Source organism: Carettochelys insculpta, chromosome 7 (assembly GCF_033958435.1).
Source record: "Carettochelys insculpta isolate YL-2023 chromosome 7, ASM3395843v1, whole genome shotgun sequence".
Taxonomy (NCBI): domain Eukaryota; kingdom Metazoa; phylum Chordata; order Testudines; family Carettochelyidae; genus Carettochelys; species Carettochelys insculpta.
The window spans coordinates 63200121-63226602 of NC_134143.1; the positions used below are offsets into that span (position 1 = coordinate 63200121).

The window sequence follows — 26482 nt, forward strand, 5'->3', positions numbered from 1 at the left end:
TCTGTGAGAACTGCCATCCCCTCAGCATGCCGGGAGTTCTATGTGCCCCCCATTTCTCCCAGACTGCGATGTCCTATTCTCTTCCATCCATGCAGGTCCTTTTGGTGCAGTCCCATGCACTGTTTCTTCCCCCATCTCCTTATCTCACCCCATCCCAGGTTCCCCCATTTCTCCTCTCCCCATCAGAGGTCCTGGCACCTCTTCATCCTCCCCGACACTGTCCACCACTCTGGGTGGTCCCTTTTCACTACACCCTCCTCCCCCAGTAGTTCTTTGTGCCCGTCCATTTATCCCTCAAGGTGGCAGCATTATTCAGCTGTGTGGGCTGGATGGACAGTGTGGAGAGGCTTTGTTATGCTGGAATAAGTTAATGGTGGCCATTAACCACCACTTCCAAAGGGGGTTGAAACTGGCAGCTCTGCTAACCAGATGTGCATTGGGAGCTGGGGTGGGAGGATAAAATTATCCATTTATCAATTATCCATTACCCTTTAAGTTATCTGATTTTTTTTTCAATCTCAATAAATGAGCCCTACTTGTTGGGGAAGGTTCCCTGAAGTAGTGTTCAGGAGTTGATGCATTTCTCAGAGAAATGCCATGGAGTTGGAGTTGTGTGGTTTTGCAAGCTTCAGCCAATGAATATATAAATTATGGGCAAAGTTGGGTAAAGAGGTATCAGAGCTCATAACAGAGGCCCCAAATGAGATCTGGGTCCTGTTGCACAAGGGACAATGTACATGCAGAGTCAGACTGCCCGCCCTGATGCACTTTACAATCTAATCCAACAAGACTGAAAGGGAAATGGAGGTAAAGTGAGTTAGCCACCATTACAGCAGCTAATCAGTAACAACTGGGCACAGAACCCAAGAATGGTCTGAGGCTCTGGGTTGGCACTTAGGGGATCTGGGTTCAAGTTTGGGCTCTGATGCGTACTCCCTCTGTAACCTTTGGCAAATCACTTATGGACTCCTTTCATCTCAAAGGTACCCATGAAAACTCATTATCTACTAAATTTGAGAGCCTTGAAGGTGCTACAGGACTACTTGTTTTTTTTGTGGACTCCCTTAAGCTACAGTCAGATCTCTCAAGTATCCTCTGCTCTGTCTGTCTATGTCCCTCTCTGGTTTCCTTGTCCTTTGACCCTCATTCTCATCCCTGTTTTTATGTGCTGTCCCCTGCTTGCCTTCTTGGCTTAATCATTCCTCCCCTTTGGACAAGGGGGTGGGCCTACAGCTAGTCTCACTTGGCAGAATTGAGGGGGATAAGCAGATAAGGTGGCAAGTGAATTGGTCAAGGAACAACTACAGCTTAGGGCAGAGTGGAGCCTGGCTACCAGCCCAATACTTTATTTACTGGCTCCTTGCTGTTTCTCTTGGTGATGGGGATAACACGTGTTAAAGAAAATAGAACCAGGCTGCCTTCCAGATCAATACTTCTTTTGTATAGCATCTTTCAGCTGAGGATCTGTGTATTGTACAGGTGAAGTCATGGCAAGCAAACATCTAAAGAAGCACGAACTGTGCCTGTGGTCTTTAAGCTGACTGGCTGACAGGACTCACCTCCAAGAGCAGAAAGATGGAGCACGATAAAAGCACAGCGGGGCTGTCTACAGGTAAGCTGAGGGCTTAACAAGAAGTTAGCTGTAGCACAGGCACCCCAGGTCCCCCCGGGGGAGTTTCCTCTGCCCTGGGCTTCCCTCCCCCGGCGGGAACTGTCGGCAGAACTGAAACCTCTTTCGCCTTCCTCCGGGCAGCGCATTTCAGCAGCGGCTGTTCAGGCCTCGCCAGCGCCCTGCGGGCAAAGCTGCTCCGCCCCGAGTTGTCTGTCATACCCGAAGCCCTGACCCCGCTGACTCGGCGGCACTTGCGGCAGAGCAGCCCGCTAGGGTGCCGAGGCCGCTGGTTCTTTTGAAGCGAGCGCCTCAGCTTTTGCCGCGCTCCGTCCCAGCTCCCGCTGTGGCCGCGGCAGCGGCAGCTCCCAGAGCAGAGGTGCCCGCGCGGTCTGAGCGCCGCTCCGGGCAGGTTTACGTGCCTGGGCTAGAAAGTGCAGCCCTCCCGCCGGCGCGGCAGGGGCCGCGGCTGTGCCGCAGCTCCCCCGCAGCCCCGCCAGGCGACTTCGCAAGCCGCGGGGCCAGCAGCGGGCTGTGACCTCACGGGGAGGAGCTCTCGGCAGGGGCGCCAGAGACGCGGACCGCGGCCACAGCAAGCGGCTGCCGGGGCTCGGGACGGAGGAGCCGGGCGGTGGGGAAGCGCGCGGCGGGCGAGGCGCCGGGGGCTGAGCGAGCCGAGCCGAGCCGAGCCGAGCCGGGAGCCCGCACCTGGCGCCGCCCATGGAAAAGTACAAAGGTGCGCGGGGGCTCGTGCTGCGTCCCCGGGGAGAGCGGGGGGGGGGGGGGTCCCCGCTGTAAAGGGGCTGGGCGGGGGGGGCGCAGTGTCTCTCCATGGCTGGCACCCGCCTGCCCGGCCGCGGCAGGGGAGCCGGAGCCCTGCGCGGGCGTTTACACGGAGCAGCGGCGCTCCGGTTCCCCGCGGGCCGGGCGGCTCCGGGAGGGGGAGGGGGCGGGGGCGAGGCGCGGAGGCCCCGGGCAGGACTGCGGTCCCGGCGGCTGATTGATGGATGGCCGGGTTCGGGGGCCGAGCAGCGAGAGAGACGGGCTCCCCCGGGCGGGTCCGGTCCAGGTGCGGGGCTGGCGCGGCCGAGAGCAGCGCGGCTCTGGGAGAGGGGGCAGATTTCCAGCCGCCCCCCCACCTGCCAGGTGCCCCCACCTGCGGCTGCTGCTTGCGGGCGCGAGGGAGGAGCTGCACGATCGGAAGTGCCCCTGCCCGGCTGCCGCTCCCAGCCCCGGCCCAGCCGCCGCGGGAAGGGCTCTTTCCCCACCCCTCCTGCGGGCTGCGAGCGCAGCCCCCGGGCCGGGCTGTTGGAGGGGGCGGCAGGTGCTTGCAGTGTGGAGCCCGAGTCTTATCCGCTCCCGCCGTGCAAAGGCCCGGAAGGTGACTGGGGGCTGAGTTCAGCCTAGCCCGCGGGGTGGCCTGGTTTTACCTTCCTAGCCTGCGCCCACCTGCCGCCTGTGGGGGAGAGCCCAGCCGAGGGCCTGTCCCTGCCCTTGGGATGAATCAGCCTGCAGGGGGTTATGCCACCCAGGGAGCTGCCCAGGCTGACACAGCCCAGTACCACAAGGGTCCTGTCTGTGCAGGAGTGCCGCCTCGCTGACCAATGTCAGCTAGGTTGATTTGAGGCCTTCTTCCTTCAACATCACCCTATCTCCACTTGAGTCATCCTGGCGGGTGTGTGAGAGAGCCAGCGCTCTTGCAGACCAAGGCCGGAATGGCCAGTCTACTGCCCCTTGTTTCCTATAGGGCTAGTCACTTGCCACTTCCCATGGGATTTAGTAGCCAAGACTGTAGCTGCTTAATTTGAAAGGCTGAGAGCCAGTGGCAGTCTGGACCAACATACCCACTAATCTTTCCATGCAGATGCAGAATAAATGTTGTGAAGTGCACGCAGGCATGTCCAGAGGTGCACTGCCGGGGTAAATACAAACCCTAGCTGTGGGTGCTCTGTTAATTAACTGGGTGGCATTTGAATTTCTCATGAGTGGCCGTACCAGCACACAGCTTATAAGGAACACTGGACGTAACTTGGTCATTTTCAACCACTCTGTCTCAGCCAAGCATTCAGGGAGGATGCCCTGAAGGAGTGGGTATCTGGGACTGATCCTGCTCCCATCTGCCTCTGAAAGGAGCAGCTGGCACTTCCATTGCAAGGGAAACCTTTACATGATTGTGCTGCCAAACAGAAGGAGCATTTGGTCTATTCGCTGGCCTGCCCTCTCACAATGTTTTAGTGAGGTAACGGGGAATTTCATGTTAGGCCTCCAGGTCCCTGCCTAACTTCTGAGTTTGTTGCTGCTAGTTTCTGAGAAAGCGACTAGAGTTTATTAGAACTAAGTAAACTGTGGTGATCATACCCATTTTAAATTATATTTAACTGACTGGGCCCATTGCTTAAAAATGCAAAAATGGAAAAGCTTTCTATATCGTAAACTGACAAGGCCCATGTGAGCGAACCTCCAACCTGGCAGGAGTTGGTGAATTTTGCCAGTGAGTGCGTTCTGACTATGCTAGCACATTGGCTAATTCAGTCATATGTACTTGATGTAGTGGGAATTACGGTATTTTCAGCAAGGCTTTACTGAGACCACAGGAAGGTTTTTTAAGTAGTGCTAGATGTTCTCAGCAAGCTAATGAAACCACGTTAAAGATAAAATTCTACGCTGACCTTTCAGCCCTATCCTGCACAGTTCCATTCAAATAGAAATATTATAGCTGCCTCTTCATTAATTTCCTACCAGGGATGGGGGTGTGGGGGCAGGTTGTTTTAGCAATATGCTCCTAGCCCCACCAGAATAGCAGAGCTGTGTTCTGTACGCAAGTGTTGAACAGAAAGCACAACTTGTTCAGGAGTTGGGATGGCACTTTCTGTATTTCTTTTTGTGTGAATAAGAGCTGATGTGCATTAACAACAATGCTGAGTGCATGTGCCGGTGCTCGAGGGAAGAGTTTTGTACATATTATTGAGACAACTCACTGTGGAGGGGTGGAAGGTCAGCTGTTTTTCACTTACAGTACCTGTGTCATTCCAGTGGGGGTGGGGGGAGATGGAGGAGAACAGCAGGACTGGGAAGACTCTGCGAGAGTCCCGGAAGAGGGAAAGAAGGTTAAGAGGGCTGAGAAAGCCCTGCAGCGAGATGAGTTAGTGGCAAGTGGCTTTCTTGGGGCATGCTCAGTTTACGTGCATGTCACTCTTATTTTTGTTTGTTTCAATGCCAGAATTTGTAGAACTCCCACATCGTACACATTGTGGCCTATATACAAGCATATAGGGCAGTACAGCGTCCTTCATCTTTGGTAACGCTAAGATCGTGTCTGGGAAGTGTCTTGCTGCTAGTGGTGATTGAGCTCCAAAAGAAGGGTCAAAATGCCAACTTACTATTGTTTTAAGGCAAAGACTTTCACTTTAAGAGAGAGATGGATTTTTGCTGCATCTTTACTTACACGGCAAGGTCAGTCCCTGGAAGATCAATCACGGTGTGCTGACCCTCCTCCCCCAAGTATAGACATATCCTCAGTGACATTGTTATGGAAATCCTGTCAGAGAAGCTGTAGGGAAAGATGTAAACCTGAGAAGTGGTTTCCAGCTCAGTATGGTCCAGGATGGAGTCTTATGATTTGCCTCCAGTAATCAGCAGAGGGCTCTCTCTATGCTAAAACTGGGATTGTAGAGGGCTGCCTTATCCGCCCCTCCAAAATCTTTTCTCCTTCATATCCCCAGCTTCTAAGAATGGAGGGGCAGGATACTGCTAGCTCGCAAGTTTCCTAAGTAGGAGATACCCTTGAGGGGTGCTGTGAAGACTTTGGAGCAGGATACTAGGAGACATCTTTCTGTGGTGCCTGATTAAAACTGGAAAGTGTCTCTTGGCCCTCTCAGCACAGAGACTGCCCATTATTTTTTTAAAGGTTCTTTATGTTTCAGCAATGCTGTGTGAAGCCATAGCAGCAGCAGCAGCAGGAGAAATAACCCCTCTGGGACTGGGAGAGGAGAAGTGTTTGGGTGGATGACCTGCTGTGCCCACCAGTGCAGTGGCAATGTACTGGCATTGACAAGATAGTTTTGGGAAAGAAAAAAAACCTGGCAAACCCCTGTAGCTCCAGCCAAAGCATGAGTACTAGTCCCATCTTGCAGAGAAGGACACCTGGGCTTCCCCTTGCTTTTCCCTGCATGAATTGCAAGAAGTCAACCAACTGTGTTTCTCTTCGTCTGAGGATCTCCAAACATTTTGCAGGGCTTGCAGTGCTCCTTTGGGGTAGATATGTCATACTGTGCCCATTTAACCTATGGCTACGCTAGCAGAGAAAAGCGGTGTTTTAACATGTTAACAGCTTAGTGTAGATAAGGGTTTACCCTGACCACATGACACATGTTAATACAACAGCTTACCTTGCCTAGTGAAGACAAGGCCTTAGAGATATGAACAGGCATAACCAAAGCACAGAAAATTTAAGTGGTGTATTCAAGGTTAAGTAATAAGGCAGAGCAGAGAACAACAAATCTCCAGTTCTGACTCTTATCAGTCGAAACTGGAGTTTGTGGCCTTTCTGTGCGGCCAGGCCTATACTAGGGGGAAAAATCAATTAAGATTTGCAACTCCAGCTACATAAATTGCATAGCTGGACTTGACATAGTGTAAATTGATTATTTTTTTTCCCTGCTGTCCCTACATCAGGAGATCAACGGAAGAAACTCTCTTGTTGACTTCTGTTACTCCTTGCTACAGTGTGGAGTACCAGGGTTGATAGCGGAGTCCTGATGGAGCCCACTAGGCATGCTAAATTGGGCCCTGGAAGATCAACCACCACTGTGTCTATCTTCTGGTAAATGTAACTTAAGTCCATTGGCTATCATCTTGAGTTAACTCGTATGATTCTAAATGCTGGTCTGCAGTCTCCACAATTGGTGGTGGTGTTGTCTAGAACTCCACACTGGAAAATGTTTGCGGTTGTTAGTTAACTTGAACTCAGTGGCAATCTCTGAACTACATTTAAAACCAGACAACATGCTGTGCCCTTGTCAAACCCTGCATCCTCTGCTATACGAGCTAGTGTACTGCCGCATGTAACACCTGGTTAAAAAACAAAGCCGATGACAAATGACTGTCCTCCACCTAACACACCTGTCCTGTTAGGAAAGCGAGCCTTGTAGATCTGTGTGGAGGGAGCAGAGGGTGCCAGTCCTGGGCAGTAGGCTGGAGCGTCTCCGTTGCTCAGTTGGGATCCAAAGAAGAACTCCTTTGGAAGGTTGTGAATGGCTTCCAAAGCCACAACCTGATTCAAGGATAGATCCACAGTCGCCATCCTCCAGCCAAATCCTGTCCTGTGTACAGGCAACCAAGCCAGACTATCACGGCCGCCTCTTCTAGCACAGATGCTTCTCTAGCCTTGACAGTACATGGGGATCCTGTAGGTTGCTGTTAGTGAATGGGTGTCTCTGTGCTGTGGGTTTTGAGGCCAGCAGGGCCTGCTGTGATCACCTCTTGTCCCAGAGCTTCCTCCAGTTGGCTTCCAGAGCAGAGCTGTTAGAAAAACCCTCAGTCTAGGCTTGAACAAATGGCTCATGATGGCTGTAATGATCCCCCATGATCCTTTGTAAGCTGTTCTCACGTTAATCCCTGTTGGAATTACAAGGTTGTGCCTTGTTCCTCAGTCTGAATTTGTTGATATTCAGCTTTCAGCCTTTGGATTGCATTGTGCTCAGACAGAGGGGGCAGGGAGGGGCATCTGCTCTGGAGCCTGGAGATATAAAAGGGCTCAGGACTCCAGCTGCTGCTGCTGGGCCCTTTTTAAATTGCGCTTGGGCCAGCACTGAGGGCTGCCTGGGGGAGGTGCAGCACCAGAGGCCCCACACCTTATAGAGGTGCAGAGCAGGCTCCTCTCCCTGCCCCACCTCACAGGCCTTGCCAGGCTGTTGGTCCCACTGCTTACACCTTTCTCTCTGCTAGCTCAATGAGCCCAGTATCAAATATTTGTTCCTTATATTGGCACTTCTAGATGGTGATCCAGTTACCCGTTAATCGTCTGTTTGCTAAAATCAGCAGATTTGCTCTCTGTCAGTCACCTGCTTGGAAGGCAGGTTTTCTCACCCTTCTTCAGCCGTGCTCAGGGCTCTCCAGGCGTGGACTTGATTGGGGAAAATCAGGGAAACTCTTTAGCATCCACCTCAATTGAATTTGACAGTGATGCGTTCTTGTACGTGCCTTTAACTGTCAGGCTAGTGAGTATTCCCTTATAGTCCTCCAGGGTGCGCAATGAACACTGGGGGCCTGGTGGTGAGACACCTAGGATGTGCTGTAGGATGAAAGGGGCTGCACAAATGGGTTTTATTATTCCAATATCCTCCCCTCCACCCCTTCCTGCCTCTTCCTCCCCAGCAGGACAGTACCTGGACCGCCGTGCAAGACAGAAGCAGCTCCCGGTACAACAAGCCAGCAGTCCCAGTTGTCTCCCTTGAAACACCTGCCTCCAAAGGACTGGAGATTAGGAGGCACTCCCTTGCTTTATGCGGCTGTGCTGCTTTATTACGTCAAGGCTTGGCGAAGTCTGCTTCCCTTCCCCAAATGCACACCCTTCCCCCTACTTTTTTTCCTGCTTTTATGCAATGGGATTTGTTTGCATTGATTGCCAGCTAGGGAAGAGAGAGCGTTTGTTTTGAATGAGCTTATTGTTGTGTTTTCACTGAGTCTTTTCACTGAAGATCACAATCCTAGACCATATTGAGTGGCTATGCAAAAACACCCAGGCTGTTCTTTTGGAATGTTCCTGAGACTTGTCAGGCAGAACTGGGTAATGACAGGCGTTAGGCCAGGTCTACACGTATATCCTGGCAAAGCAAAGCATTCCTCCTGCAGACTCAGCTTATACAAGTACAGCTAGGTATAGCTGTCTCTGCTGCCGGCTTCTATCTTGGTCAGGATGTGAATTTTGTAGGGTAGACCCAGCATCAGTCAAACAGACTTGGCAATCATCCCAAGGTTCCATGGGTTGCGCACAGGGAGATATTTGTCTGTTCCAATGTAACTTCCAGAAATAAAAGCAGATCTGAACACTTCCAACTTCATTCTGGGGCAAAATGTTTGACTTGCTTTAAAATATGGTACAGCTGGAAACAGATGGCCATTTCTACTGATTCCAAGGTCATCAGACTGGGCCCTAACTATGACATTTTAAATAATGGTAATACATTCCTTTTTCCTTCTTTCCTGGTTTGGGACCCACGGGGCTCACCTATGCAAGTTTTTCACAACAACTGAGATCATCATAAACTAACTTTGTGAGAGAGATTCAGCTTTCACTTGAAAACCACATGACTCCAGGAGCTGGAGCTTTCAGATAAATACCAGAGAGCAGACAATAACCGCACAAGATGATGAAGCTGGAATGAGCTGGGGAATGGAGGCAGTAAACAGGGTGACTATCAAAGTCACTGTAGTCCAGGCAATTCAATGTGGATTCTGTGAATGTGCCTCATGGAGTTGGCAAATTGTCTTGTACAGTTACATCTCTGTAAGGACCCTTGAGTGAAGGAAAGATGTTCAAAAGGCTAAATAAATAATTCCCTGGTGAATGGCATGGGTTCAGAGGTGGCCATTGCTTTGGGCCAGGAAGAAAGGGGGGATTTCTGGATACTGAGTTATGTCTGTGCTGTAATTAAAAACCCACAACTGGCCCATGGCCTCAGGCTAAAGAGCTGTTCTGTCGTTCTATAGAGGCTTGGCCTGGAACCTGAACTTGAAGACCCTGTGAAGTGGGAAGGACCTAGAGCTCAGGCTGCCGCCTGCCCAAACACCTACGTCACAATTAACTAGCTCCTTAGTTTGCCTGTTGGCAGGTGATGACTGTGCTTGTCTAATTGCAGGATAGACGTGGTAGGAGGGAGGATGGGTGAGCAGCTATGCTGATCCACTTTGCCCCTACTGTAAATTGTCCACCCCACTTCCTGTCATCATCCTGGTCCTCATGAGGTTTGCGTCCCACTGCGTCTGGGATTAAGAGCTAAGACTGGGGAGCTGAGGCATGATAGGAGAATAGACCATAGCAGAGATGCATGAAGGAGCCAGTGAACTCTCTGAGGTGGGAGACCAGGGCAGGCAGGGGCATGAGGCTCTCTGCTTGCCCAGGATGGGGGCAAACTGAGAAGCTGTGCAGGGTGCAAAGGAGATTCCAGACTCTAATTTTGTAATGAGGAAGGGTGAGGGAAAGAGGTAGGCTGGAGACCTACTCCGCAGTGAAAATCACCCAGGATACTTATTCCTGCACTTGGAGAGCTGAATTGTTAAGCTCCTTCCTGCCTTGGGCAGCCTGTGGCCTACCTAGAGTCTTCCCAGCAAAGGAGAATGAGATGGAAATGTTTTCAGAGCTGTTAGCCATTTGGGGCCGTTCTGTGGGGTGACCCTGTGCTGAGCATTGTGGGCCGGATTCTCCTTTCCATGTCAGTAGTTCATTTTCTCTCTTCTGGTTATATGTCAGACATGTTTCAAAATCTCCCCCCACTCCATCCCTTCTTTTTTTTGAAATCATGAAAGTGGCAGAAACTTAAAAAAAAAAATCCTGATAGCTGAGGGTGTGTCTTCACTAGGAGGAATATCAATCCAGTCATGTTTGATCTTCCTGGGGAGTCGATTTCATGTGCCTAGAGGGGATGCATGAATGAAGTATCTGGGGTTGGCCACTGACTCCTGTATTGCTCACTGTTGCAAGGAGTAAGGAGGGTTGAGGGCAGAGTTTCTCCTATCAACTTCCCTCTGTGAGGATGACCCAGTAAGTTGATAGTAGGGAAGTAGAGTCTACCTGCAAAACTGCTGTAGCTAGAATTGCGTACCTACAATTGAGTTTAATGTCTCATGTAGACCTGGCCTGAGATTCACTTGACTCCAGGACCTGGGATTTAAGAAGACCAAACATGATGACATTTGCAATAAACTCATCAGAGTTGGTTGGCTCCACTGGTGTGAGCCTGGCTGCTTTATGCAACACAGATAGCCCTAAAGGGGCCAGATACTAGCCAGCACCGAATTCCACAAGTAAAATTGCTGGTTTGTGAGCTGGCCTTGTCCCATCATGGGTGGTTTGCATAGTGATCCAGGCAAGGAAATATGAAGGAGACAGGGCTCCCCTCTGTTCTGAGGATCTGCGCTGCTGTTTCTGCTCCAGCTGCAGCTCAAAGTGCGCAGGAGTGAGACTGAACGTAATTGAAGCTGGATGTCTTCAGAAACAAATGGTAATGATTGGCATTGTTTAGTAAATGTGGCGGCTGGGCCAAGCTCAGTAAGAACAGCTGTTACTAAAGGAAGGGCAAGCCTGGGTAACAGCAGCTGGCAAGCAGAGCCTGACTCCCTGCCTGTTGTACTGTAGACTAGATGAAACGTGCTGAAATATGTAGCTGTGGAAATAGAGACCCAGCTGGGTGTCAGCAGCTTGGGGGATGTTTGAAATCATACCGGGGAAAGCATGAGAGAGTGGCAGTTGTTTGTCTGAAGTTCCAAATACAAAGGTTAACTTTCACTAAAATACTTCTTTCCCCAGTGGCCTATTGCCTTCTTTGTAGGCAAAATTCTGTGGAAAGCACATCTGACATTTTGGTGGATGACAGCATGACCTCTACATGGAGCTGTTTATAATGGAAGACAAATATCTTACTATCGTGGGATTCAACTGTGACTCCCACGTAACATACATACTATGCCATTTGTGATTTGTGAAAAGCCAATGTCTTTTTTTTTCTTTTTCCTCAAATGGTTGACTGTGAACCCCAGGTACTTCAATTTTACACATCCCTTCTAGGCGCGAAATTGACACCTCCTGCCTCGGGAAGATCAGCCATGACTGGGTTGATCTTCCGCCTAGTGAAGACATACCATCAGCTATTGGGAATTTTTTTTTTTGTAAAGTTTCTACCGCCTTCATGATTGCAACACCAACAAAATTTAAAAAGGGTGGGAGTTTGGAAACATGTCCGAGGTATAACCAGAAGAGCGAAAACAAACCCCAGACTGGCTTAAAAAATCAGACTTAAAACCAAACTCATTATTTTGAGCATCCTGATTCATGATTTTTGAACACTTGGATTGGCACTACCAACTTGTTTAGAGGTGCCCCCCACCCCATCCCTGTGGGTTGATGCTTTTTGGGTATGAATAGAATGATTCTTATAAATGAGTGGGAAAGATCTGCAAGTCTTGCTGGCATTTGATCTTTCTTGTTATAGTTTATGGAGATTCCAGACTTCCCCAGAGATTTTAGGGGCACTTTACTACAAAAAAGTCAGTGGTTTGCAAAAATGCCTGAGTGGTTTAGAAGCCCAAGCTTCAAAAACGAGACTTAGATTTCTAAATCACTTAGGTGCTTTTGAAAATTTGATCCATAATGCATCAGCAGAAATGGATTGACTTTTACAACAATAGCTGGGCAGCCAGGAGCTTTCTACGTGGAAGGTCAGGTGGGCAGTTTTTGCCCATTTGAGTGCTGTAGTTACATCAACCTAACTTCTAAGTGTAGACCAGGCCACAGTTAGGGAGAAGGAGAGCAGATTTGGCCACCATCCTTTGGATCTTGCTATCACACAGGTAACTAACTGTTTCAGATGTGAGTGAAATGTACGTGTGCCTCCCCCCACCCTCCGTCCACCCCTTATATCCTTTCTTTGCTCTTTCTGTCCCTGCTCTGCCCCCCGTCCCATTTCCTCCCTTGAGTGTGCTGTGTCTGTGCTTCTCCCCCTCCCTCGTGGGAGCTCAAATGACTTGAACCGGCTGTTTGTGGTGCTCTGGAAGCACTGGTGTCCCCCGCCCTCATGGGTGTTCCAGCCCTGAAGCAACCATGGAGTTGCAGCCTGTGGTTTTACTGACAGGGGATCCTAGCTTTGGAAGGGACCTCGAGGGGTCGGCTGGTCCGGTCCCCTGCACTGATGGCAGGGCTAAGGATTATCAAGAGGATCCCAACAGGAATCTGTCTAACCCTACTCTTAAAAATCTCCAGTGATGGAGATGCCAAACCAGTCCAGCTACATATTCTAGTGCGTGGCTAATCCGACTGCTTGGAAGCGTTTTGTAATGTCCAACCTCAATTGCCCATGATGCACTCCAAGCACGTTCATTATGTCTTGTCCTATCCTCAGAGATTAAGAACAATCTTTCTTCTCCCTCCTCCTAGTAATAACCATTTTTATACTTGAAAATGGTTACCGTGTCCCTTTTCAGTCTTCTCTTTTCCAGACTAAACAAACCCAATTCTTTCAATCTTCCCTCACAAGTCATGCATGTTGAATAGTAACAGAGAGGAAGCCGTGCTAGTCTAGACACTATAAAAACAAAAAACAGTCAAGTAGCACTTTAAAGACTAGCAAAATAGTTTATTAGGTGAGCTTTCGTGGAACAGACCCACTTCTTCAGACGATAGCCAGACCAGAACAGACTCAATATTTAAGACACAGAAAACCAAAAACAGTAAGCAAGGAGGACAAATCAGAAAAAGATAATCAAGGTGAGCAAATCAGAGAGTGGAGGGGTGGGGGGGAAGATCAAGAATTAGATTGAGTTAAGTATGCAGACGAGCCCCTATAGTGACTCAGAAAGTTCCCATCACGATTTAAACCACGTGTTAATGTGCCGAATTTGAATATAAATGTCAATTCGTCCGCTTCCCTTTCTACAAAGGAGCGATAATTTCTTTTCAGTAACACACATACCTTGAGGTCATTGACAGAATGGCCCATTCCATTAAAATGTTGACTAACTGGTTTGTGGATCTGGAGTGTTTTGATGTCTGTTTTGTGCCTGTTGACCCTTTGTCTAAGGGAGTTAGAAGTCTGTCCAATATGCAAAGCATCTGGGCATTGTTGGCACATGATGGCATATATGATGTTAGTAGAGGAGCATGAGAAAGTGCCCATGATTCTGTGAGTAACCTGGTTAGGTCCAGTGATGGTATTTCCAGAGAAGATATGTGGACAAAGCTGGCAGCGGGCTTTGTTGCAGGGAAAGGCTCCAGGACTGGTGTTCCTGGGGTATAGACTGTGGCTGTTCTGGTCTGGTCTGGCTATGGTCTGAAGAAGTGAGTCTGTTCCACGAAAGCTCACCTTATAAACTATTTTGCTAGTCTTTAAAGTGCTACTTGACTGCTTGTTGTTTTCACAAGTTATGGTTTGTAGACCTTTCATCACTTTGTGATGCTCTTCTCTAGGCTTTTTGCTCTTAGTCCACCTCGGTTTCTTGAAAGGAGACACCCAGAACTGGACACAATACTCTAGTTGAAGCTTAATCTGTGTGAGTAGAGCAGAATTACTTCTCCAGTCTTGCTTCCAACACTGATCGTAATACATTCCAGAATGATACTCTCTCTTGTCTGCACGAGCATTACCCTGTTAGCTCCTCTAGCTTTCGGTTTACTATGGCCCCCACATTCCTTTGCACCTTACTCCTCCCTCAGCAGTCATTTCCCGTTTTGTACACGTGCCGCTGTCTAAGTGGAGTGTTTTGCCTTTGTCCTTATTGAATTTCATTTAATTCAGACCATTTCTCCAGTTTCCCCAGATCACTGTGAATTTTAGTCCTGTCCTCCAATGCACTTGCAGCCCCTGCCAGCTTGGTATAGTCCAGAGACTTGATCAGTGTCCTCCCTATGACCTTATGTAAATCAGCGGTCTGCAAAGTGGGGGAGTAACATTTTTTAATGGGGAGCAATGTGATCAGCTCCCCCCGCACCAGCTTCCGCTGCGTCGCCAGCCCTCTGCTTCCTCCTGCCAGGCCTCTGCTGCTGTGTCACCAAGGGAACGCCCCCCCCGCCCGGCCAATCAGGGAGAGGGGGCAGGTGCACCTCTGGCTCCTGCCCTGCTGCCGGGCTGAGGGGGATGGTTTCTGGGAGTGGGGGCCAGGCTGCCTGGGGATGGGGGTGTCCTGGCACTTGTGCTCGCCACATGGCCCTGTAGGTAGCCCGGCCCTGCAGCACTTCCCCTCTCCCCTAGGGGGAGCCACTGCTGACCCAGTGCCTGAGTCCCCGGGCCAGCATCTGCACACAGCTGAGCAGCCTGTCTGCTGCCTGCTGGGCAGAGGGGAGGGAGTGCAGAGGCCCTGAGACGAGCAGTGGGGGCATCCGGTGAGTTCCCAGCGTGATAAGGTACTCTCTTGGGGACCCTCTTTGGGTCCCCCCAAGCTCCCCTCCCCCTTCAGGGCACCCCCTGGAGCCCTATAAAACCCCCCTTCACATTTTTCCACCCCTCTTTCAGCGCTCACCTCTTTCCCCCACATCCCTTCCTGTGGTCCTCCCACAGGTTGGGGGGGCCCGGCTAATTGCAGGGCCAAAAAGAGGGGCACGACCTAAAAAGTTTGCTGACCCCAATCTAAATCATTGATGAAGATATTGAGCAGACCCAGAGCCAGTCCCTGTAGGATCCCACTTGATGTGTCTTGTCAGCTTGACTGTGAACCTCTGTTACCTACTGTCTGGGAATGCTTTTCCAAAGAGTTATCCACCCAGCTTATAGTAGCTCCATCGAGGTGGGGGGTGGGTAATAATTTTTGATGTGGGGGGCCACTCCAAGAATATGGTGTGTTGTCAGGAGCCAGGTTTTTGAATGATATTAATGGAAGTAGTGTAGGGTCTGGGGTAGAATTTGGGTACAGGAGTGAGCCCTCAGTTAGGGAATGTGGGGTACAGATTGGGGGGGTGGATCTGGGAGGGAGTTTGAGTTTCAAGTTGGAGAAGGGGTGCAGGAGGGCATGCAGGGTCTGGGAGGGAGTCGGCGTGCAGGGAGGGGTTGTGACCTGGGACAGGAGTTCGGCTGCAGGAGGGGGTGCCTGGTGTAGGCTGTGTCTGGGAGGCTTTTACTGCAGGGGGCACCCAGCAGGACCCTTGGGCAGACTCCCTGCCTTCTGTGCCCCCCCCCCGCTGCTCAATATAGGTGGTTGCTGGGGCCAGCATGTCTCTGCATGCCCCTTGGGAGGTGGAAGGGGAGGTCTCCATGTGTCACAGGGGCCTGCAAGCACTGCCCTTGCAGCTCGTATTAGCCAGTTTCTAGCCAAGGGGAGGCTTAGAGAATAATACTGGGGGTGTGGGTAGACATGGAGACCTCTACTCCTCTTCCAAGGGGAATGCAGAGACACGCTAATCTCAGTAGCTGGTCACTGAGTGGTGTGGGGGGGCTGCAGCAGGCCGGGAGCCTGCCCAAGGGTCCCATTGGGCCACAGAGGCATGGATCCACATGTTTGCCAGGCTGGACATGGCCTACAGATCATATTTTTCTTGCTCCTGATCTTCGTGATTTCCTTAGCATATGCATTCGAGACCATGTCAAAAACCTTACTAAATTCAAGATATACCACATCTACCACTTCCCTGCATCCATAAGGCTTGTTGCTTTGTCAAAGAAAGATACTGGGTTAATGTGATATGATTTGTTCCTAACAAATCCACACTGAGGGTGCATCTACACTTGCATTCCTCTTTTGAAAGAGGTATGCAAGTGAGGGAAATTGAAAATGCAAATGAGGTGCATATTTGCATATATGGCACCTCATTTGCCTGTTTTTTATTTCGAAAGAAGAAAACCCATATAGACACTGCTCTTTTGAAAGTAAACCCCATCTTCAAAAAAATCCTTCTTCCCTTAAGTTAACGTCTCATGTGAAGCAGGTCTTTGCCCACAAAATCTTATGCTCCAAAATATCTGTTCGTCTGTAAGGTGCTACAGGACTTTGTGTTGTTCTTTGCTCCATTATCTCTCTGGATACTGAAGTTAAGATGACTGGCCTGTAGTTCTCCATGTTGTTGTTGTTGTTGTTGTTGTCTTCCCCTTTTTATGGATTGTCACTCTTTGCACTTTCCCCATTCTCCCTGAATCTCTTCCATCCTCTGTGACTTTTTAAAATCACTAATGGCGCAGATATGTCTTCGGTCAGCTCCTTCAGTATTATAAGGTGTATTTCATCAGGCCCTGGTGATACAGCTGTCCAATCACTATTCAACATTTTTCTGAAAACAATTTTCATTTTGCACTTCTGCCATTTCCACATTTTCTGCAGTTATTTTTCCCACCCCTCACAGAGTTGCAGGCCTACCCTGTTCTTCATCTCAATCTTACTTGTAATGTGTTTGTAAAATGTCTTCTTATTACCTGGGGCCACTGAGCCAGTGAGAGTTAAGCAACTTACAGGCTAAGTGACCTGAAATCAGCCTTATGGAACATATTAGAAAAGTATATAAATGCACTCTGGGGGAAATTCTGTGCCAAAAATCTTTTAAAGCTGTCAAAGTAACAGCACATGATCACGTCAGTTGCAATTGTTTTGGTAGTTTTATTTCAAAATTACATGTCAACAAGTATGTCTGAAATAATAGAGAGAGACACACAAACACTTTCTCCCAGGAGCAGGGAGTTAAAGAAACCTCTGTGGAAACTCAGTTCTCATTTCTCTGCATTGGCCCCTCCCAGAGCCGAGCCACAGTGGCCAGTGGTCTGGATACCCACACATACACCCCTCCTGACCAAGGCCCAGCCAAGTTGCTCCGGCACCCACCAGAGTTCCCTGTAAGCTGAGCACTTGCGTGGCCACGTGGGAGAGATTCAGGTGCTGCCCAGCTGATTTGCAGAGCACCCACAGCAGGCTGCAAATGCTACTGCTGGTAGTGCACATCCACACACGCCTTGGTGCACATAAGATTTATTCTGCCCGTGAATGGAAAAGACAGAGGGAACACTAGCATCCATCTATCCACCCCATATGGACCAGCTGTGCCCCACCACCTGCCCTCCTATTTCTCAGAGCCTCAGGATCCAATGGGAGAAGCAGCCTCATGCCGGGTCCCAGGTTTGAGTGGAGAGTCCTGCTGTCTCCTTCTCTTATGGCATGCAGGCAACTGCGGCGGCTGGAAACCTTCTGGCTCCCTCTCCCTTCCCTTGGCAGTGTCTTCTGTATGAGAACTGGGCTGTGCTCAGTCCAATGGCTCCCTATGTGGCCTGCAGCACTGCAGCCAACTTCTGTGAGGGGAAGGAAATTCTGCTTTATAGCATCAATTTCCGAAAACATCTGCAGTGCGCATTGGTGCAGAGTTGTCCCATGAATAAAAAAGGATAATGAGGATTTTTTTCTTATAGCTCGTCATCAAAGCCTTATAAGTGGACTCAATCACTTGAAAAGCAAACCCGTATTGTTAGTGAACTAGAAGTAAACATTAAGGCTGCATCTATACTACATTCCCCTTTCGAAATGGAGATGCAAATATGTGAGATCAGAAATGCAAATGAGGCATGGCTTTACGTATCTCATGCTTTATTTGCATATTCTCGTGTGATTGCACTTCTGAAAAAGCCTTTTCCGGAAGCACAAGCAGACAGGTAGGCAGGGTCCCTTCAGAAATAAGCCCCATTTTTGAAAGAACCCTTCTTCCTGAAAGAAAATAGGAAGAAGGGTTCTTTTGAAAATGGGGTTTATTTTCAAAGGAACTCTGATTACGTGGCTCTTTGTGCTTCCAGAAAAGGCTCTTTTGGAAGCAAGCTCATGTGAGACTATGCACATGAGGTGCAAGATATGTAAATCTGCCCCTCATTTGCATTCCCCTTTTGAAAAGGGAATGTAGTGTAGATGCAGCCTAATTGGATTTGGATGTGTGCACCTCTATATTATTAGATATTAACAGTGTAATCAGATTAGCCTGTAGATGCTAAACTTCTGTGCCTCTCTGCTTCTATATTCTATTGATGCAGAGATCAAAACGGGGGTATTAGCATTTAGATGAAATGGAGTGTAATAATATCCCTGTCTATATTTCTCTTTGAAGTTTGTAGTAAACTGTCTATGAATTGCCAGCGTGATTAATTTTCTTAGGCTAATGAATGCAGCTAGTTACCAGTATGTGCCTAGGCAATAGGAGGTTTACTTCAAAGCAACAAGTTATATTACCTATTCTTCATCCGAGGAATGCCTGCTGTTATCTGCTGTCAAGAACCTATCGTAGCTTGCCAGAGATCTGTAAAAGCACTGTAGGACCTCATGCTTTCCATCTTGGGCCACATCTTTATTACCCTGGAGGATTGACCTGATCATCTGGGGTTCAATTTTGTGCATCTGGTAGGGATGCACGAAATCGACCTATCGGGGTCGGCAGTTGACCCCGCTGTACTGTATCTCATGGAGTAAGGGAGGTTGACAGGGGAAACTCTCTCATCGACTATCTTCAGTGAGGACAGTCAGGTAAGTGGACTGCAGGTACACAGTTCTAGCTGTGGCAGTTGCGTAGCTAGAATTGATGTACAGTAATGCCTCAAGATACGTGCATTCAACGTGTGCGTATCTCACTTCTACACGAGAGGAGTGGGTGGGGGAGAATATGGGGGGTGGTGAGATCCCACAGGGCCAGCTGCAGGGTCCCATGCCAGGAGGCAGGGAGACCCGCAGCCCCGTGGCTGGAAGCCAGCTGGGCAGCCCTGCAGCTGGAGCTGAACCAGCTGCCGGGTTCCCGATGGCTGGGGGAGAGGAGACCCACAGCCTCACAGCTGGAGCCTTCTCCCTCCTTTCCCCCAGTCATGTGGAGAAGGCTCTTAGCCTGGCTCCCAGCTCCTCACTTGTGGGAACCAGGAAACTGACAAGCCATAAGCCGGTCAGTTTCCCGGGCCCCAGGAGAGCCAGGAGCCAGGCTGCCTCCTGGTTCCCAGCTTCCTGCCACTCTGGGAGCCAGGAAACTGACCAGCTTAGGTGGGCTGGTCAAGTTTCCTGGCTCCCTGCACTTGTGCAAAAATTGGAGTTATGCTGGGGTTGCAGGAACGCAACCACCATGTAACTTGAGGGTTTACTATATCTGTAGTCCACTTACTTGCCTAGTGTAGACATAGCCTTATATGTGCTTGTCAGGGGAAGTCTGTCGGGAGCTGGAGACCTCAGTCTTGTGTAACCCCAGAGGCACTGAGAACACTGACAAGAGAGCGTGAAGTCTCTGTTCTCAAGCCTTAGATGTGAGCCAAGTGACTTTTAGCTCGTGTGGCAGAGGCAATGGCTTTACATCCTAAGGTCGCAGGTTTATTCCTTCCTGCTGGCCACCCGGTTCCCTCAGCCTTACAATTCTTTTTGGATTACCCTGCAGTTTCTCATGAAAGAATTTAAATACACTCTGCACACAGACTGCCAATTGGACTAGAAGAGCTAGAATAGATTCTGGAAGAAATTTGACAAGAAATTTATTCATGTCTGTATTTATCACCCTTAGCAGTACCTCTCGCTTTCCTTTCTTTTTAAATACATCTTTGATAAGTTAATAAGAATTGGCTATAAGCATCTATTGGGGTAAAATCAGACAGTCTTTGGCCTTATGGGCAATGTAGCCCATCTCTTGTGGTTGGTAGAACTTTATATCTGGTGAGTAACATTTGAAGTCATCCTCACCATATTTGACTTGGCTCACCCTGGACTGGCTTGCATTAGGGGAGCTGTATTTTTGGCTTCTGGTTAACTGGTAAGATGTTGTAGAAGCTTTTTTGTTGCTGGCTTGGTAATGTAGATATTAGAATCAACCACCAATTTGGGATTGTGTCAGCCCTATTCTTTGCACTGTTAGCTAGGTCAGCGGGGCCCCTACAGTAAACATGGTTACAGAGGCACCTTTTATGTCTCTAAGTAGTTTGGTTTCATTTTGTGCCTTGGTCTTTCTAATTTTGTCTCTATGTGCTGTGACTGAGTTTTGTACTTTATGAAGGCCTCTCTTTTTCAGATCACTGGAGGGCTCTTGGTTAAGCCATTGTGGTCTCTTGCCATATTTTTCCTGTTTTTTGTACACAGTGGGATAGTTTGCTCACATCAGCCGTGTCTACACGTGCACGCTACTTCGAAGTAGCGGCACTAACTTCGAAATAGCACCCGTCACGGCTACATGCGTCGGGCGCTATTTCGAAGTTAACTTCGACGTTAGGCAGCGAGACGTCCAAGTCGCTATCCTCATCAGGAGATGGGGATAGCGCCCTACTTCGACATTCAACGTCAAAGTAGGGACTGTGTAGTCATTGCGCGTCCCGCAACTTCGAAATAGCGGGGTCCGCCATGGCGGCCATCAGCTGAGGGGTTGAGAGACGCTGTCTCTCCAGCCCCTGCGGGGCTCTATGGTCACCGTGGGCAGCAGCCCTTAGCGCAGGGCTTCTGGCTGCTGCTGCGGCAGCTGGGGATCCATGCTGCAGGCACAGGGTCTGCAACCAGTTGTCAGCTCTGTGGATCTTGTGTTGTTTAGTGCAACTGTGTCTGGGAGGGGCCCTTTAAGGGAGCGGCTTGCTGTTGAGTCTGCCCTGTGACCCTGTCTGCAGCTGTTCCTGGCACCCTTATTTCGATGTGTGCTACTTCGGCGTGTAGACGTTCCCTCGCAGCGCCTATTTCGATGTGGTGCTGCGCAACGTTGAAGTTGAACATCGACGTTGCCAGCCCTGGAGGACGTGTAGACGTTATTCATCGAAATAGCCTATTTCGATGTTGCTACATCGAAATAAGCTATTTCGATGTAGGCTTCACGTGTAGACGTAGCCATGCTGTTACTAACACCTGCTAGGGGTGTCAAAACACTAACTGATTAAACACTAGCCCTTAACACCCAGCCCTGTTGCAGCCACGAGGTCCTGCCACCTGTCCACTGCCGCTGAGAGGGGTCCCACCACCTGGCCCATCTGGCCACCACCACAGTTCAATGGCAAGGGCAGGTAAAGTGGTAAACATACCAGTATGCCTCAGGAGGGGTGGGGACAAGTAGCTCCATGCCTCTAGAAGGGGCAGGGACTCAGTTGGAAGGAAAGTGGCTGGGGGCAACCAGCCTTCAGCACCATACACTGTGTCACACCGCACCCCTCTTCCAGGGAGTCCTCAGGGCTGCCTGCGGAGTGCTGCGTGGTTCTCCATCGACAATTTAAAGGGCCCAGGGCTCTGGCCGCTGCTGCTGTGATGGTAGTGGCTGGGAGCCCTGGACTCTTTTGAATCACTGGGTCCTGAGCCACTTCTCCCTCCCCCACCCACCCCTTCAGTGGCCTGCGTGTTGTCAAACAAAAGCACTTTCAGCAAGTTCAGGTACTAGGGCATTCCATCTCCCCATCTAAGGCGATGTCTTCGCTAGCCCCGGAGCTGCAAAAGGGGCATGATAATGAACCTAATCGAAAGATGCTACTGAGGGCCGTGTCTACACGTGCCCCAAACTTCGAAATGGCCACGCAAATGGCCATTTCGAAGTTTACTAATGAAGCGCTGAAATGCACATTCAGCGCTTCATTAGCATGCGGGCGGCAGCGGCGCTTCGAAATTGACGCTCCTCGCTGCCACGCGGCGCGTCCAGACGGGGCTCCTTTTCGAAAGGACCCTGCCTACTTCGAAGTCCCCTTATTCCCAGGAGCTGATGGGAATAAGGGGACTTCAAAGTAGGCGGGGTCCTTTCGAAAAGGAGCCCCGTCTGGACGCGCCGCGTGGCAGCGAGGAGCGTCAATTTCGAAGCGCCGCTGCCGCCCGCATGCTAATGAAGCGCTGAATGTGCATTTCAGCGCTTCATTAGTGAACTTCGAAATGGCCATTTGCGTGGCCATTTCGAAGTTTGGGGCGCGTGTAGACGTAGCCGAGGTGCCATAACCAAATAGGAATAAGGGGCTTTTTTGAAGTGTGCGGGGTCCTTTCGGAAAGGACCCTGTGTAGATGAGCCACGTGTGGTCGAAAGCGGCGCTCCGCAGCCACCATTTTGCTAATGAAGCATTGCATATTCATAGCAGTGCCTCATTAGCATATTTTGATTAGGTTCTTTATCATGCACCTTTTGAAGCCCTAGGGCTAGTGCAGCCTAAGTGGGACATGTCTATGAGGATCAAACATAGGATAGCTTGGTAGAGTATGTATAGTTCTCACAGATCTGTATAGGTGGTGAACTGAAGTTGTTACCCACATGTCTGGGGCAGGTTTGTCTGTGTAGCTGTAGCAAGCACTGTGCCTATTGGATTCTAATTCAAGCAGCATGCTGGGATCTAGTTCTATTACTTGGACTCTTTGCAAATAAGATTTAAGTTTGGGAAGGTGCCCTTGGGCTATATAACATTAACTTCTCAGTAGGACAATCTCAGACAAGGGCTTCAGCCAACCACAGAATCTTTGTAGTTGAATTTTGTTCTCATGTTGGACAAAATTTTTGTTGGAAACTCTCTGTTGTCAGCATATGTTCTTGTTTTTCCCCATAAACATAGATGTCTCGTTGGCCCTCATTTAAAGGAAACACAAAAGGCCAAATTCATTCACTGTGTCACTCAAGCAGAATCAGCAGAGTGACTCTAGGGAGCAGTTTGGTCCAAAGTTCTTAGGTTGGGTTTAGAGAGAGGTTACCTGTTTTATAACCATGTTACTTAACTGTGTTCCTCGCCTTTGGTAAGTCCCCAAATCAAATTTTAACTTAGCAATATCTGTTTCTATTACAGGAGCAAGGCAGAGCTGGCAAAATCGTTAGAAAAACACAGGCACTAATATTCCAGGGCTTTAGTACAATTACTATGGCTAACGCTTTGTCGAGAAATAATTAGGGCTATTAATTGGCAAGAAAGCACATTGCAGCTACATACTCTGGTCTGTTGTTGGTTGGCATTCTAGCTCTACCTCGTGGGCCTGACCAAGAGTGAGGTCCCATTGTTCTGGGCACTACACAAAAACAAGAGAACTTACAATGTACATCAAGCATGTTATACATGTGGCCTGGGAGCTGCATGTGGCCCAAGCAAATTTTTTCATGGCCTGCAACTACATGTTGATAAAGTACCTAAGCACGACCCGCACGCCTGCCCCTGGGCGTGCAGCGGGGAATCCCTGCTGCCCCACCCCTGCCTGCTTGCGTGGGGAGCCACAAGTGACCGGCTAGCACAGTGGCAGCTCCCCACCCCACCCTTGCTGTCATTGGTCTGGGAGCCACTGCTGGGCACAAGGAGCCGCGGGTGGCCAGCTCCGGAGCCAAGTGCTTCAGGAATGGCAGCAGCCCCAGCCTGGCACCCAGCCTGTGGCAGCAGGAGTGGCACAGGGACCTGCCCCTGTTCAGCCCCAGCACCCATGAGCTCCTGGTGCTGCTCATCACCACCACTGGCATCCTCGGCTTGGGCCACGACATACTGGTGCTGTACATCTGCTTCAGGCACCTGCGCACGCCCCACCCTCCTCTTCTTGCTCAACATCAGCTTCCACCACTGCTGGCCCTGGGGCGCAGCCGGCTGCCTCTGGGATGGCTTCAGCTACAGCCTCTGGTAAGGCAGGGAGTCCCCCTGCCCCTGCCCCACTGCATCCCCCACTACTGCCCTCCTCCCCCCATTCTCCACGTTCCCTCCTATTGCCACCCCATCAGAGGTGGATTAGCAGGTCGTGGGGTGCCCCCCCTTTTAACTCTCCCCAGGGAGATGGGCTGAGGGCATGGGGGCATGCCTCACGCTCCAGCAGGAGTGCCAGGCAGGCAGAGCAGGTTGGGCCAGGGCTACCTGTGTTTATGGGTGCTCCAAACTGGCTTAGACCCCTGGTCATAGCAGGTGGATCAGTGGCTAATCCACCTCTGCCCCCTCTCTTCACCCACCTCACAATAAACTGACTCCATTTCCCTCCAGCCCTTCCCACTTCCTCTTTCCCCAGCCCCGCTACCTACTTACTTTTCTTCTCTCATTTCACTCTCCAGCTCACACCTGCACCACACTTTATCCTCTGCCTTCCACGACCACCTCACCCCAACTCCATCCCCAATTGTACAACATTTGCTATCTTATCCTCCCCCTCACCCGCTCCAGCCCCTCCACGTGAACAACCAAATCTCCAGACCATGAGCGTATTTTCCCCCTTATTCCTACTGACTCTGTTCACCAACATATTCTGCCAGTTTCAATCTCGTATTGATATTGTTTCCCCACCACCTCTTCCTTCCCTTTGTCCTCCAGCATCTTAAATTTATATCTCAATTAAAAGTGCTTATGCATGAGCAAACAATTTACACATCACATCTTATGACCTGTAAATGTGAATTTTGTTTTATAATTTTATTAAGTATTAAATCCTCAGTTTAAATGATTGTATTTTATTCAAACAAGACCTGAAGAAATACAAAATACATCTAAAACATAATCTGTAATAAATAATTGTGACTTTGTGATAGAACTACATTTTCTTTGGTGGCCCAGAAAGCTGTCAGTTTTCATTTGTGTAGGCTCTGAGTTTGACATGCCTGAATAGACAAGATGGACAAAGGATAGGAAGGAAAACCGGCACAGAGAGATGAAGCTGACTCACAAGCTAATGCCCATATTTGTTAGCAGACTGCTTCCTTGTCATCCTCATTATGACTTCCTAGGTGCTGTGTCACTCCTCAGCTACTTCACCTGGGGAAGTAAACTGAATCCTTTCAGTCTTATGGAGTCTACTTCGGCTGAACAGAAAAAGCAGCCCTTACCATCCAGTAATGCGGCATCCTTACTTTCACCCTTCTGCTTGAGCACTCTTCATCTCGAGCAGGCTGGGGAACCTTTTTGGGTTGGGGCCCACTGAGCCAGACACAAATCCCTCGAGGGACACACAATTGAGAAACAAAACAAGCTGCCAACCCCTCATTGACATGGTCCCTAACTGAAAATCAACAGAAAAGATGTTCCCCTCACACACTTGCTGCAAAGCCTAGGAGGGCCAGGGCTGGTACATTTCGTGGGCTTTTCTGGGCTCTGGGGCTGGTGTGTGAGGAGAATGAGAGGTTCAGCTTGGTTGGGGGCTGCCAGGAAGTGGGCTTGAGGTGTGGGGTCTGGCCTGCAGCAGGGGTACAGGCATGGGCTGAGGGTGTGGGTCTGGGTGGGAGAGGTTGCAGGCGGGTTTTGGGTACACACACAAAAGCACACCATTACCTTATCTCTCCCCCGGGGGTGGGGGGCGGTGTCAGGAAACAAGGTCTGAGCGGGGCTCTGGCAGCGCCAGCCTGTTGTAAGTAGGAATATTAGTGACTTTAAAACGTATTACTAGCAGTCGGACCCTAGACGTCAAAAGGTCAAATTTCATCACTCTGCCCAGGAAAGGCTGCTGACCTCTGGTCTAGCTGCTACTGCATTGCTGATAAATACAGACCTTTATATAGGAACGCACTGAAGTTTAAATGGGACTGCTGTTTTGTTTAAGGTAAGGCATGTGCAAAACAGGTTTCCTAGATTGGAGCCCTAATAGGGAAAACAAGTGCAATGAAGCCAGGAAGGGAAAGAAGAGAGACACTCAGTGCAGGATGTTTCTGTAAATAGAAAGCAGGGTGGCAATATGTGACAGTTAAATACAGTGCATAACTGTGTTTCATGGCAGCATTGATATTATCCTTCCCTCTCGGCTGCTAGTTGGTGGATAACGTTTTCAGTCTCTGGCTGTGGTGCCTCAGCATAGTCATCTGTACAATGGGTATATTTGATTTACTTACTTGCAGAGGTGGTGTGAGAATTAACTAAAGTTTGCAAAGTGCTTTGAGATCCTTGGAAGAAAGTATATCCTTTTTATTACTGTTGCTGCATTGTTAATATGTACATTATAACAAAGAAGAAACTGGAAGAATGCATTGTACTCTTCCATGAAATATGTGGTACAGTTAAGGTATCAAAGTCTTGTTTACACCAGAGGGATCTCCTAGTATATCTGTACTAGTAGAGCTGTACCTGAAAGTCCCCTAGTGGAGATGTAGCAGCAAGAGAGTCTTTCAGCAATAAAGCTAAAGGAGGAACAAGCTAGACCAGGAAATATAAATATACGTATAATTGCTATCACTATAATGGCATTTACACAACAATTTTTTGCCAGGTGTGCCAGCAAAACTCCTAAGTGTAGTAAAGGTCTGAATGTCTGTGACTCTCACAGCAGTCAGGGGAGGTTAGGATGCCCAGCATAAGACTGGACCTTTGACCC

At 49.5% G+C, this 26482-nt stretch overlaps 1 protein-coding gene across 3 annotated transcripts in view; it reads left to right on the top strand.

The window, feature by feature from the left end:
* The first annotated feature begins 1420 nt into the window (after nucleotides 1-1420).
* The window catches only part of AFAP1L2 (actin filament associated protein 1 like 2), a 120617-nt gene continuing 95555 nt past the window's right edge, over nucleotides 1421-26482 (top strand). For 2 of the 3 annotated variants that reach the window (XM_074999102.1, XM_074999104.1), the window contains exon 1: nucleotides 1421-1612. In XM_074999102.1, the coding sequence (XP_074855203.1) occupies nucleotides 1576-1612 (37 nt within the window). In that variant the 5' untranslated portion in view covers nucleotides 1421-1575. Of the gene's footprint in view, nucleotides 1613-2212; nucleotides 2346-26482 lie in introns of those variants that run through there. The other variant, XM_074999103.1, reaches the window with a different exon arrangement.